This window comes from Esox lucius, chromosome 15 (genome assembly GCF_011004845.1).
Source record: "Esox lucius isolate fEsoLuc1 chromosome 15, fEsoLuc1.pri, whole genome shotgun sequence".
Classification (NCBI taxonomy): Eukaryota; Metazoa; Chordata; class Actinopteri; order Esociformes; family Esocidae; genus Esox; species Esox lucius.
Window position 1 is genome coordinate 21,132,270 of NC_047583.1, and position 14,133 is coordinate 21,146,402.

Here is a 14,133-nt window from a genome sequence, read left to right on the forward strand (position 1 = left end):
GAAGTGCAAGAGAGGACATTGTGTATTATTCACATTAGCTATAACAAACATGACCAAAAAGCCTGGAACTGGGGTCGAGATTGAGTCCGGTCAAAAAACAGGTTTTCATAGCATTGCTTAAAACACATTATTGTGTGCGGTTAGTTAAGACAGGAAAATATTTTAGTATAAATTAAGGCCAACTAAATTGACAACTTATAGACACCATTACATTTATACTGCTACCACTACTAATAATGACAATAATTATTCGTTTTCTGAAGTAATTTGTCAAGGTGTCTTTGCATTCTTCTCTGAAACAATATAGAAATCAATTTCAATGAATTTATCTTAATTATTTTATTTCCATAATTTATTAATAGGACTGTTTGGTTGTATTTAAGTCAAATATCTATATAAGTTACAGGTAAACAAAACGTACAAATACTGATGGAACTCAAAGAACCAACAACAAACCATCAAAAGCGATAAAAACTTTGTACAACATATTGCTAAAAACTATATATTCAATTGAAACATTATACAGAAATATACAAGCTACGTTTTACATTAAATTCTATTATAAACCAGAGCCTTCTGTGAAAAAGTTGAAAAGCACCCACAGTTTTTCAATGACCTACACGCAGGAGTAGGCCTATGACCTTTTGATGCGAGCCTGGCTTTCTAGGCCTAAACCTTCTCATTATAATTTACATAAATAAAAATCCACCTTCAAAGCGAGTGTTGAACTCGCATATCCTTGAAACTTCGTCTCTCGGGTGTCTTTCTTCTCCTTTTGCTGTCAGACTCAGCATATCCAATATGTTTTCTCTTTTCTTTTCCAAAATAGTAAATTACATTTTAGAAGAACAGCGTGAACCAAATGCACCGAATGGTATTGTTTGAAAATGTACACAAAGTACAGTTTGTTTGTCTGTGGAGCGATTTTGAAAGCAAATGCTTCGACAGCAGTGTTGTATGTTCGTTTGTGTTCATAGTTTGTCTTGCTGTCACCATGTCCTTCCATATAATAGAGCAGAACACTGCAGGGCGGTCCCGTACTCAGCGCTCGAGTTCAGCTGAGAAAGACTAGCAACCTGGGTCTGAATAGATGGTGGGCTGGCCGAATGATGTGCTAGGTCTGGAGAGTGACCTGCACTAACCACCTGCTGAACCTGGTGTTGGCTTAGGCCTGACCCGTTACTGGACATGATCATTACATTTGCCCCTTGCTGGTGGTGGGTCTGGACAGTAGTGGTTGGAGTATGGGCACTCCCTTGGCACGGCTTGCCGTCTTTCACCAACACCGGCACCGCCACCCGCCGAGGGGACTGCTGCTGACAGGAACTACTCTCCTGTTGCATCTGCTGCTGAGACACTTTGTCCTTGGCTTGCCTCTTCATTTTATACCGGTGGTTCTGGAACCAGATTTTAACCTGGGTCGGAGTGAGGTGGATCATGCTTGCCAGGTGTTCTCTCTCTGGCGCGGATAGGTACTTCTGTTGTTTGAATCGCCGTTCAAGCTCGTAGACCTGAGCTTGAGAGAACAACACGCGCCTCTTCCTTCTTGGGGTGCTCGAGAGCGGGCCCATGCCTTTGCCCACGTCCGCGAGGGATCCAAGGCTGCCCATACTGCCCATACTGCCCATACTGCCCATGTTCATGCCCGAGGAAGAACCCATGAAGCGGGAGACTGAAAGCAGAAATAGGCCAGTGAGATAGGCTAATCATGAAAATAACTGCGAGAAAAAATAAATTAAGCAAAAATATATATTTTAACTCTGGAATAATAGTACAACATTTTAATTAATTGAATATAAAATCTGTAAGCCTTTAAACTTTTCATGTAAATCATAGGTGTCTCCTTTTAAAGTGTGTCCTACTGAAATATTACCCAGCCATAATGTGTAGCTTATTTGAACTGAATTATATATTCTATGCAAGTGTTTGTACTGATTGCAATAATTTAGCCGACATTGCAATCGAATGAATAATAGGCAAATAATTTATTCGAACACCCCCCAGATGACAGGTGCATGACATCTTCTGTAGAATGTAGAGACCAGCAACAGGTGTCAGTGTTATTTTAGAAAACCGAGTGACAATTTTAACTAAATCAGAATAGCATCCACATTGGCTTGGAGAACCAATTTATAAAGAACTAAATTATAAACTAACGAAATAATATTGGAATAATAAACCGAACACTGGGTCATTAAATTGGGTGACTCCATGAAACAGAATCAGGGGCTCGTTCATGCAAAAACTATCTGGAAACAATACCAATAAGTTTGAGAAATGCCATGACTAATTTGAGTGCAGACCAGCGCATATGACTCTATTGTAGACACTTTTTTTCTGATGATATGTTATCAAAAGCTGTACCCTCATCTTTTCGATTTCATGCAGACAAAAATAAAAGGTACACTTACTGGTGGAGAATCGCGGGTCGGTGTTGGCTCCGTACCAACCAGTGGCGGTGGCGCTGCCTCTCATGCCGTCCTGGTAAGGTGGCAGGTCGCTCATGTTCCCCAGATTGCCGTTACAGTAACCCCCCATCGCGGTGTGTGAAAGCTGGGACACCCCAGCAGCCGTCATGTGGTACGCCGCAGACACTGTCCCATTATGGCCCATGTGGTGCTGCTGCATCGCCGCCTGAGACACCTGCGGCTGCCGGTACGACGCAAGAGGCGCCCCCAAGTTGTTGTTCTCCATACTTACTTTCTTGTAGCTCTCCTCAAGAGGACTCAAGATATCGGAAACAGAAAAAGGAGTCGTATGCTTAGGGCTCATCGACATTGTTCTGGGGCTAGTGGAGAGGGGAGAAATTAGAAGGCTAGGCAATCTCTCCTTCTGTTTTTTTTGGACCAAAGCCCCTCTCTTACACTCTGGTTCCTGTTGACTCAACGTCGATCCTTGCTGAACACGTACTGTACGGCAGGAGAGTCTGCTGAAGTCCGCCTTAATTGCATTGAGTGGGAGCTGAGCTGAGCTGGGCTGATCTTGGTGCTGCTGGCTTTCGTTTGTTTTAGCAGGGTGCCAGGTTTAAGCCTAGCATCAGAGGCGGGGCATCGCGAACTAGGGCAATAATACAAAGCAGCTATATCCTCCTCTCCTTGCACCCGCGTTTCACCCAAAGGCATTATTTGACTTACGTATTGGCCAAGCTACAGTGCGAGCTAAATGAAAGTACATGTATACTATATAATGCTATAATAAATGCGGCTTAGTAAAAGCATGTTGGTAATAAACAGTTCGCGTTATGTTATCGTTGACAAACATGCAGCTCTATGATGGCAGCAGTGGACACATGGCAAGCACCACAATGCACTTTATTAACTGTAGTGATGTTTACGAGGACCTCTTGATGAAAGGGGCCTAGACGACTTGAGAGTCTCCGAGCTGGAGAACCCACTCTGGCTACTTCCTAAAGGGCGCCCTATTCACTAGCCTGCTTCTTTTGAGAATATTTAACTGCGTCTGTAGTGTACTATATTGGGAATAGTGTGCCATTTCAGACAGCCCCTGTTCTCTGAGAAAAGCTTGAGTTTAACTAGTGACTTTTAATGGGCGTAAGAGGCTTTCTGGTTGATTGCAGACGTGTTTGCATTATGCTCGCATCGTACTCAAACATGCAAAAGTGCACTTGCTCTCTGCGACAAGGCAGGAAAAAAGACGTATAAGTAAATAAATACACATCCGCGTGTTAAGTGGCAGCGCGTGAATGATTAATCCCTTTTATATTTGATAGCATTGGTTGTGCGCGAGCAGAGAGAGAGAGAAATGTGAGAGCAGCGTGTCGCCCAAAAGCAAAATTCAGATGCTCCAATCGTCTCAGATCAGGAACCCATGGACCCAGTCAAAAGAAAATGCGTTTCAGGAGATGCTCTCAGGTAAAGTTAACGGCCTTCAAGTACCTGTACTCTCCTTATGCTGCAGTAGGCAAGAAGAACAACAACACGCCAGGTAGCACTCCTCAGTGAGCCTCCTCAAGAAGCCATTATGGTTAAACTCAATCAGGTTTCATTGCGTAAAAGTGAAATACGGGTGGTTTCCCTTCGCTTTTCCAATGATTATATGTTACACCACGAGCCAGGCTGCAATCCTGACGTTACGAAGTGTTCTATATTCTTGCGCGAAATAGAATTTTCACAAACAGTTTTCATGTCAAATGAAGGAATATTTGCTCTAGGCTTAGCTCTGTTTTTCACGCGTAAAGTATTTTGTTCGGTATTAAATATATATCAAAATGTGTAGGTATTTGTCGCTTAAACTTTTCTGTTATTGAGGACATTGCACACTTTATGGGCGGAATATAAAAGCAACAATAATAGTAATACAAATCAAAATAATAATGTTTATAATAATAGAATAGTTCCTCAAACTATGCAAATTCGTTTTATTATTTTTAACTATCATCCTATTTGTAAAAAGTTTTGGCATGCTTTTTTTTGCCGTTTCCCCATGTAATCAAGACATTTAACGTAAATGTCTTATCTCTCTTTTTTTTACCAGTTGTATTTTTATTATCTACTTATTTCATAATCATAATTTACTTCAGGCAAATTGTGTTTTTCTTTATGTAATTCATCACTATAACATATAAAACAAGCAGTATGTACTGTATCTCTTGACACTCAACAATTTATAATAGTCACTGAAACCACGAACTATAAATAATAAAAACTATTATAGTGATTATGATGTGACATGCGGTTATTTTTGGTTATTTTAGGCAAGTTTTGGTCAAATGTCAGGAGGTAACATTTTAGTTAGGATATCAATAATAGGCTATATTTATAGTCAAGGGATTTTCGGTGTAATCTTTCTCTTCCATTGGGCTTTTCACAGTCGGAGGGCATGATGTTGTGTAGATGTATGCAAGCCTTTATGCTGTTTTGGAAGTCAGTTTTTAAGAAAACTTTTTAGTGGAAAGCCAAAAATCGAACGTTCCAGATGACCTGTTATATATGTAATTTCCTAGATATTTAGGGACTGGCAAATGCTAAAATTGTTAGATTTTTTTTAGAGTGCTTTCAGTACTCTGCACTGAATATGCAGTGTACATTGGAAATAAATATCGGTCTTTATAAATGATAAGAAAACAGTATTCGATTTAATGTCTATTCTTTGAATGCAGGCTAGAACAGTCCTCTTTTAGAGCCTATATATGATATATTTGTTCTGAAAAAGCTATATTTTGGACTGAAGAAAGACAGCAAGACAGCGTCTTCTGGTGGTATTGATGGGAAACACGTGTTGAATAGATATACTGTATGTCAGTCTGGTATGTGTTTTTAAATAGTGTGAACTTTTGTAGTTTTTTTAAATACTCTTTGAAATAAACCAAAGTGGTACGAATCAATGTGCCACTGTTGGTTGCAGTGAACGATAACCACGTTGTAAATATCATATCACAATAACACAACATGCTAAAACATAGGGGATACAAGGTTTATTACGCATTTTGAGTCTGCCTTTGTCAGACGATTCTAAACTCTTAAACAGATACGTGCGTAATACCACAATTACTTGCAAACCGCTCTTTGAGATCAAAGCATAAAGAACAAATTACGCAAGCAAAGATTATTGCTAAAATGGACCATAACAAGCAAAAACAGTTTCCACGGCAACGGCACACATAAGTTACCTACAAGTAAACAATTTATTCATCAAATACATCTCAATATCAACATATCCCCAATGGCCGTATAGAGCACAACATACAAGCATTTGTGCATTTACAGTAGTTCACTTTTTAACCATTATTATTCACTGGAGGTCAAGGATAAACACTTTTGAAAAGAAACCGTCTCATATGCCTTTGGGGTGCTTCCCGAAATTATTACTCAATGACAGGTGAGCGCATCTTACAGCATAATGCAGCTGCTTCAGGCCGACAATGTAATTACTTGCAATTAGCATCATAACGCGTTTCCTTTGGGATATAGGCCTTTTTTTTACTGTTGAATTTCAAAAGGATTTCATAATTATCTAAATTAATCAAGATCTTTGTTCTGGAACAGGGTAATTATGGTCAATTAAGATTAATTAGTCAAAATGCTCGCTAATTCTTCCGGAATAAAGAGGAGACTTTGAAGTGGTGCACAGCCTTTGTTAAATGTTCACATAGTTGTTTGGGAGCTGATCGATCATGGGGTGTCATGGATACTTCTACACTGAAAAGGAATATCAAGAAGGAGAATAGCATAGGCTATGCATATACCGATATATTAATTTTGAAATTGTGTAACAGGATTATGATCCAGTAGTGGAAAGATCAACATAAACCTATTGCCCCCCGCACTCCAAGTTTATATAACCTGCCCTGAAGTCACAAATTAGTGTTCTTTATATATAAATAACAGGTCCTGGACAGGTCCTAACCGGCTTCATTACTAAAAAGCTTACTAAAAAGTTTTTATGAAGTGTGACTCTCCGTATCCTTTGTTCCAATAATGGGTATTAAGACTCATGAGACTAGTGTGGATAGTAAATGCATAAGAGGGGGTAACTCAGCGATACACAGCACAGAGTCAATTTAAGTCGAGGGTACATTAACCAAAAAGTGTTGGACGTCATTATCACTGCTATACATGCATGTGGTGACTGGTGGATTGAGAAATAAATACCATGTGTTTTCCTGCCATCTAGCGGAGGAATTGCAGACCCACACGAAATTAAAGACTTCGAAGTTGTTCAAGTGACGTGCTGTGAAAATAATGCCAAATCAACAAAATTCGTTGATATCTTTGCAATATTGAATCAACATCAAAATGTTCCATTTCTACATTGAGATCACATACAATTTATGGTAAATGGCTGTCTGACAATGTATAACTAACTGACAATGCATAATTTTTATTTTCCTTAAGCAACTTAACAGTCTACCACAATCTGACATTTTGAATTAAATTGGTAATTCTTAACAGCTCAGGTAGAGCAACAGCAAGACAACCCCAAAAAAGGAAATGGTTTTGCAGGTGGTGGTCACAGATAACTGCTCTCCTCTTGTGCTTCCTGACTGATTCTTCACTAGTTTTGCTAGTGTCCTTGTCACTACTACATCCATACATGCCATCGCAAGAAAGTTTGCGGTGTCTCCCAGTACAGTCTCAAGAGCATGGAGGAAATACTAGGAGACAGGCTGTTACACCAGGAGAGCTGGTCAGGGTCGTAGAAGGGCATCAATGCAGCAGCATAACCGGTAGTTGCTCCTTAATGCGAAGAGGAACAGAGGAAGCACTGCCAGAGGTCTACAAAATGACCTACAAAACTATCAGAAACAGACTCCAAGAGGGTGACATGAGGGCCTGATGTCCTCTAGTGGGACCTGTGCTCACAGCCCATCACCATGCAGCTAGATTGGCATTTGCCAGAGAACACCAGAATTGGCAGGTCTGCCATTGGCGCTCCATTCTCTTTACAGATGAGAGCAGGTTCACACTAAGCAGGTGACAGACGTGAAAGAGTCTGGAAACGCTGTGGTGAACGTTGTGCTGCCTGCAACATCATCCAGCATGACTGCTTTGTCAGCAATGGTCTGTGCAGGCATATCCTTGGAGGGTGGCACAGACCTCCACGTGCTAGCCAACGGTACCCTGACTGCTGTTAGGTACCAGGATGAAATCCACAGACCCATCATCAGACCTTATGCTGGTGCAATGGGCCCTGGGTTCCTCCTGGTACAGGACAATGCCTGGCCTCATGTGGCCATTCCTGGATGATAAAGGCATTGATTGCCATTGACTGGCCCTCACATTCCCCAGACCTGAATCCAATTGAGAACTTCTGGGACTTCATGCATCCGATGCCGCCAAATATCGCCACAGACTGTCCAGGAGCTCACTGATGCCCTGATCCAGGTCTGGGAGGAGATCCCCCAGGACACTCTCTGCTGTCTCAGCAGGAACACACCCAGACAGGCAGGTGGGGTCCATACACACTTCTGAATTATACGAGTTGCCGTTATGAAATTCATGCAATTTGGAACGAATATTTAAATTGTTTACTTTGATTTTTGGTGTTCGTTTGAATCCAGCCCTCAATCCGGTTGGAGATTTTGGTTTCCATTGACTGTTGTTACCTAATTTTATTTTCAAAGAATGACACAATGCACAGTAAAGATTTTGATCATTCATCGAGACCCTATGTGGGATTTAAGTGTTCCCTTAATTTTTTGGAGCAGTGTAGTCCTATGTGGAAAAAATTACGAAATTCCCTTTAATGAGTTGGTTTGTCCGACATTTTGACTGGTACTGTAAATACAACATTTATTGGTATACTGAAATAATTAACATACATGAGGAAACCAATTATGTAATCGTTGTCACGTGTCATCACAGAGCGGTTATTATCTGTTCATAAGTGTATATAATCAATTGATACGACACTCAATCTTTAAACTATAATTGTGAGGTAAATCGTATTTACAAAGGGAAATTAAATATTGTCTCCTATCTCACCTGGAGTATAACTGTATATTTATGTTATAAAAAAACATTTGTGACAAATTTGTGACATTCAAAAATGGGAAATATAGATTTTTGAGTGAGCCATTATCTTGCTATCCGTCCAGAAGGTACTTTCTCCCGGCTCGCATCTAGCGAATCATCACTCATCGCCTGTCTCTCCTGCTTAACGTTAGTCACCCAGCTCGCATCCGGTTCAACATTACTCATGGCCGGTCCGTCCGGGTCAACATCACGCTCAACACCACTCAGCGCCCGCCCATCTTGCTCAACATCCACACGATGGCTCCCCTAGCGATGACATCCGGGTGCTTTTTTCAGTTATCAACATGGGGAAGGTCAGAGGACGCACAAAGTAAATGAGCTACAGTAAATGCCTGAAAATGCACATTTCCACTATTGGGTCAATAATTATTAAGTATACTTGAGCTGCCATGATCTGAATGGGGGGGGGGGGGGGGTGTTGGTAAAATTAAAGTAAAGTTAAGCAAAGATCACCGCTAAATCACAACTAAACATCACATTCATGCCAACAATGGACTGTATAATAAATGATATCCCTTAAGCTGGCATCTTTGACTTCATCCTCTGATCCACTGTGGGTAAGAGCTGTTTTCCACTGTCACATGGCCCTTATGACCCTCTAATGCTCTCTGATGAAAGGCATTGGGGTTCCCAAATAAAACAGTGAATTTCCAGAACAACAAGCAACAATAGCTTCAATGCTGGTGCTTGTAGGAACAAAGACCAAATTGTACATTTAATTTTTGATAGTAAATGATTACAAAACATGTATTTTGAATAAAAGTCAATATACTGAAAATAATAGAAATTATATGAAAACCTGACCGGCCAAAGTTAACATCCTATTGAATATGTTGACAATCGCAGCTGTATTCCTTCGAAAGCAATTTGAATCAAATGTAATCCAGAAATTGAAAGTTTAGTCAAGAAAGAGTAAGACTGGATGCATGCAGAATTTCAAACAAACCAAGCATCCTATTCAGAGAGGTCGTTCTTCTACAACCCATGTCAGAAAACCAATAGCAACCTCATCCTAAAAGCCAGTCTTTGTTACCCTTAAAACCTCACAATGTTTTAAAACGCCATTGTGCGGTTAAACCTCATAAATTTGTCGCGGGCACTGATTAAACATCACGAGAATTGAAACACTAAGGATTTTGTCTAGGTCCCTTTTGGAGCACAGACAATGGTCCATTCAGCAGGAGACAACCACACAAAACGAGCGTTAAAGGGGAGATGCAGCGCGCGGAGGGGTTCAGCCAGTCCCCTCCATATGTGATACAAGGTGGTCGGAGCGCTGAGGACAATAGACCAGGTGACAGGGACGATGCGCTACTGGGTCGGAGGACGAGCAAACAACATCATAAGGGCAGTGAAAACGGGAAAACGAGGCCATGGCACCAGAATAGCACCGCATCTTCAATTCCAGGCGGCCCTCAGACATATTTCACTTCTATTAATGGAACTGGACAAGGAGGAGGGAGAATTAAGTGAACTGTTTTACCCCACACAGAGTCCAAGTCAGGGATCTTTGACGACTTACAATATAGATTCTACAATGTTACATTTAAATCTGATATTTCGGTGTATTTGTCCTATCAAAAGAGATTTAACTATTTTCAAGGAGCAAATATTAAGGAACCAACTCTTATGATTCCTCATGAGTAGGTACAGTTAATGGGCCCATACTAAATTGATATCTAAATGTAATATACCAATAACCAGTGGTGAAAGAAATGTGCAACACATGAATTGCCACATAACTTGTTATTTCTATTATCTTTTAGTGTATATATATAAGGCCATGGCAGTGCAGCCCAGAACTAGACCTACAGATCTACTTCGGTTTCATTGTTAATCAAAACACCGTTTTGTAACATTTGTAACATTATACTTGTTTTAATATAACGCCGAAGTTTGAGCGTTTTGTTTCAAGAGAGCGCGAGAGCTCTAAAAGAATAGAAAGGGAAGGGGGTGAACGGAATAGGCGAATGTTTGCCATGTTTTGTTATGCTCAGTGAAAACAAGTCTTTACTGTGATATTGCATTTGTTCAGCTTTAGAGTTCTAAACTGTATACATGATAAAAGCTTACATTTTCTTGGTTCGTTCCATACAAGTTTCCTTTACTAAGCCTTTCTCTCCATTTTACTAACATAATTACATTACAAGACGCACTGGTAAGATGCAATTTGGTTTTACCTGTAGGTTATGACTAAATAGTTTGAATTGTTACAAAAGTTTAACTTTTTACATTAAATAAAAGCTCACAATGGCGCGTATTCCTTCATCTTACTACGCATTTCAGTCATTTCTATTAAAACAATCTGACACACTCAACTCAAGGCATCTAGGCCTATGTAGTTCTATCGAAGCTGTATTAGCCAGTTTGTGTAAACATTTCTGTCCATTGATACTCAGTATAAAGCTGTACCGTAGCTTCGTTATTCTGTTGTTAGGTTGCATAAACAGATTGGGAAAATTGACAATTTGTCCAAATCTATAAGAGAATATTTATTAATAATTCTATAAAAGCACAAAACATTCACCCCAAATCTTATTACATTCAACTTTCCAGACAAAAGTGATCCATTGAATTTCCCTCATACTATTGAAAAATTCATTGGTGTATTTATAACAATAACAGAAAACACTTATTACATGTAGAAAAAACTAAACATGAGCAAGTAACCTTTCCAATTGGATGAACAAAACTTTATGAATGGAATGTCCTTAGGCATACCACCAGTTTACCATATTCTAATAACGACTTTAATCCTGTCAGAATATTACGCAATACATTTAATAAAATATAAAAAATAAAATATGTGCAAAATAATTTTCATATACAATTATTAGTCAGAGTTTAACACTTAAGTACGTCGAAAAATAAGGGAATTCTAAAAACAGTCTATGTGGGTTTAAGTTTGTATCTACGAATAGTCCCTTTGGTTAATATTTTAAAGAACAGAACTGAACTGAGTCGTTCAGAAAGTCTCTCCAAGCGAAGGTATGTCTGGATGCTGCTGGGCTAGCGAAGTGCTGGTATCGGGTAGACAGAGCGAAAGGTGTCGGATGCTGGTTAGACTGGTACGCCAAACTGAAGGGTGTACCCGGGGATGTGGTCGGTCCAAGGCAGCCTCCTTTATCTGTATCAATGATACAGGCCTGATAAGGTTTGCCATCCCGAACTAGGATGGGAACTACAACTCTGCGCAACATTGGCGTTTGCAGTATGTCTTGTGACGCGACCTCTGCTCGTGACCTCTTCATTTTGTACCTGTGGTTTTGGAACCAGATTTTGACCTGTGTTGGCGTCAGGCTAAGTAGGTGCGCGAGCTGTTCGCGCTCTGGGGCAGAAAGATAACGCTGCTGACGAAAGCACCTTTCCAGTTCGAAGGTCTGGGCTTTGGAGAAGAGAACGCGGCGCTTCTTCTTCTCCGCCTGAGAGTCCAGAGAACACTTGTCCGATTTTGTACAGTGTGCAGAGGTTTCTGGACTGCCTTCATCTGAAGCTGAGAAATAATAAAAAAAAATATTTATTTCACAAATAGACCAATAAACACTGTACACTCACGAAAGTACAGAGTTTAAATACCAGAATGATTCCAAAGATTTAAGATTTAAGGTTAATAAGCAATTTTGGGATATTTGGAAATAAAAGGGAAAAATCAAAACATATTCAATCACAGGATTTAGGACTAAGCTTCATTTTATAATTATCCATCAAATTATTAAATGGTTTAATTATTTACGAACCAAAATAATCTCATAAAACAACAATGTTACAAACCACAAATTACTTTCCAATGAAAGCAAGGCAAAAAAAATTCTGGGACTCACAGAGAGAGCTTCGGTCGCTGTCCATCCAGGATGAGTAAGGGGAGCTTGAGCGTGAGTCTATTGGAGATGTCTGCGCAGTGTCAGGCTCATGCTCAGGCAAATCCAGGATGCTCCTTACGGAAAAACTGAACTTGGCACCAACAGCCATTGCGTCCAGGAAAAAAACAGATTTCCTTCCGTAAAATCGATCCAAAATATATGAACGATGGAGAGGTTGCCGTTGTCGTAGGAGTAAAATCGATGTATCCACTCAAGGGACGCGCGCTCTTTCAGAATCAAGAAAGACGTAGAACACCCTGCCTGTGTGTGGTTGTGTGGCAATGCAGTGTTTATATAAACAGTACTCCACGCCGCTTATATATCCTCCTCAGGACGCTAAGTACCTGAATGATTCAAGTGCTGTTATCCAATGATGGTAGGTATGAACGCACAGAAGAATAACAATGGCCGAAGGAAACACTCGTCATCATTACAGATTCGTCCCGTATCGTGAAAAGTGGTGACCAGATAATAGGAATTGTTGCAGCTGAATCACGTCTTGGGTGGCAAGTGACAACAGAGTCCACCCCGTTCCTCCCCCCGCCAAAATAACATGTCCAATATTTGCATACAAAGCAATTAGTGTGAGATGCCCAAGAGTTGGTTTAACTAATTTATTTATGACTGTCTTGTGTATAGCCTACCCATTATATATTTAATGGAATTACAGGAACAATCATGTTATGTTCCCCCCCAAAAATAGTAAAACATAAATAAAAATTAAACAAAAGAGTCGTTTTTCTTTTAGGTCTATATATTGCAGTGAACCAATTTATTTTCGGATGCCAAGACAATCTTTAACACGCTCTACTTGGATACGTCCAATGAAAAGCGATTTGTCGCTCACCAACGTTAAAAATATTAATACATAAAATAGGCTACAAATATTTCATAAATGCATATCAAAATGTAATTAGGAATTGATAAAAAATATCAGATATCACCAGAATATAATTCGTATTACCGAGGCATCTGTTAGAGCTCTAAAGGTAAGACGTGGCATTACAAGTAAACAAATGCATGGTTGATTATTTGTGTTAGTTTTGAGACGTGTGTTTAACTACTACTTCAGACTGAAGAGAACGTTCTAATATTGGCTTTCGGCCGGCACTTCAGGGACGTGCTCAAGGAACAGCCAGGTCAGTGTAGTTCCATCCAGTTCCCATGCCGTGCTAGAGACGGTCTCCTTTACTGTTTGTACCGCTCTGCGCGCCTTGCCTTGGTGACAGAGCCTGCCCTAGCGAGGAGAGTGGACATGCCTCAGGCTCCCATCCCTAGTCGTCCTGGGTGGTCGGCCGATGGGGAACACAAATACATGCCAACCAGAGGCGGAGAACAAAGGAGAGAAATGTAGCCCCGCGTCCGAGACCCGTTGGAAGCATTTGTTCCAGTCAAGATTTTGCATTTGTTCAGTCCTGCAATAATACGGTGATTGACGCCCCGACACAATGTCCTTTAACTTTCTAGGATAAATCCGAGCTTGTTCCTTGTTGTCATGGTTTTCAATGCTGTTGAATGGGATGCGGGAAGTACTATCTACTGCTGCTCTACGTCACACACAGCCAAGTCTTTAGCGAACAGAAATATTAGTTATGCGTTTCCAAACGAATTAAAAAGCCTTTTATTTTCTATTACCCAAACGGAGTCGCTGACCTCGATAACTCGGATAATATGGTGTTTAAAATATAGTGACATTTCATTTCGCTTTTAATCTTAACACAGAAAGACATCGCTTCTTAACGCACAAATATCTAAAAAACAGCACTGACAACGCGTAA

The 14,133-nt window shown here is 40.3% G+C and overlaps 2 protein-coding genes across 2 annotated transcripts; both read right to left on the reverse strand.

The window, feature by feature from the left end:
• Positions 1–434: 434 nt before the first annotated feature.
• nkx2.1 (NK2 homeobox 1) lies at positions 435–2,982 on the reverse strand. The gene is made up of 2 exons (XM_010898619.2): positions 2,412–2,982; positions 435–1,672 (listed from the first exon to the last, which is right to left on the reverse strand). The coding sequence occupies exons 1-2, from the start codon at positions 2,776–2,778 to the stop codon at positions 990–992; spliced, it is 1,050 nt and encodes a 349-aa protein (XP_010896921.1). The 5' UTR covers positions 2,779–2,982; the 3' UTR covers positions 435–989.
• An 8,412-nt stretch (positions 2,983–11,394) lies between these two features.
• nkx2.9 (NK2 transcription factor related, locus 9 (Drosophila)) lies at positions 11,395–12,575 on the reverse strand. The gene is made up of 2 exons (XM_010898637.3): positions 12,317–12,575; positions 11,395–11,988 (listed from the first exon to the last, which is right to left on the reverse strand). The coding sequence occupies exons 1-2, from the start codon at positions 12,462–12,464 to the stop codon at positions 11,426–11,428; spliced, it is 711 nt and encodes a 236-aa protein (XP_010896939.2). The 5' UTR covers positions 12,465–12,575; the 3' UTR covers positions 11,395–11,425.
• Between the last annotated feature and the right edge of the window lie 1,558 nt (positions 12,576–14,133).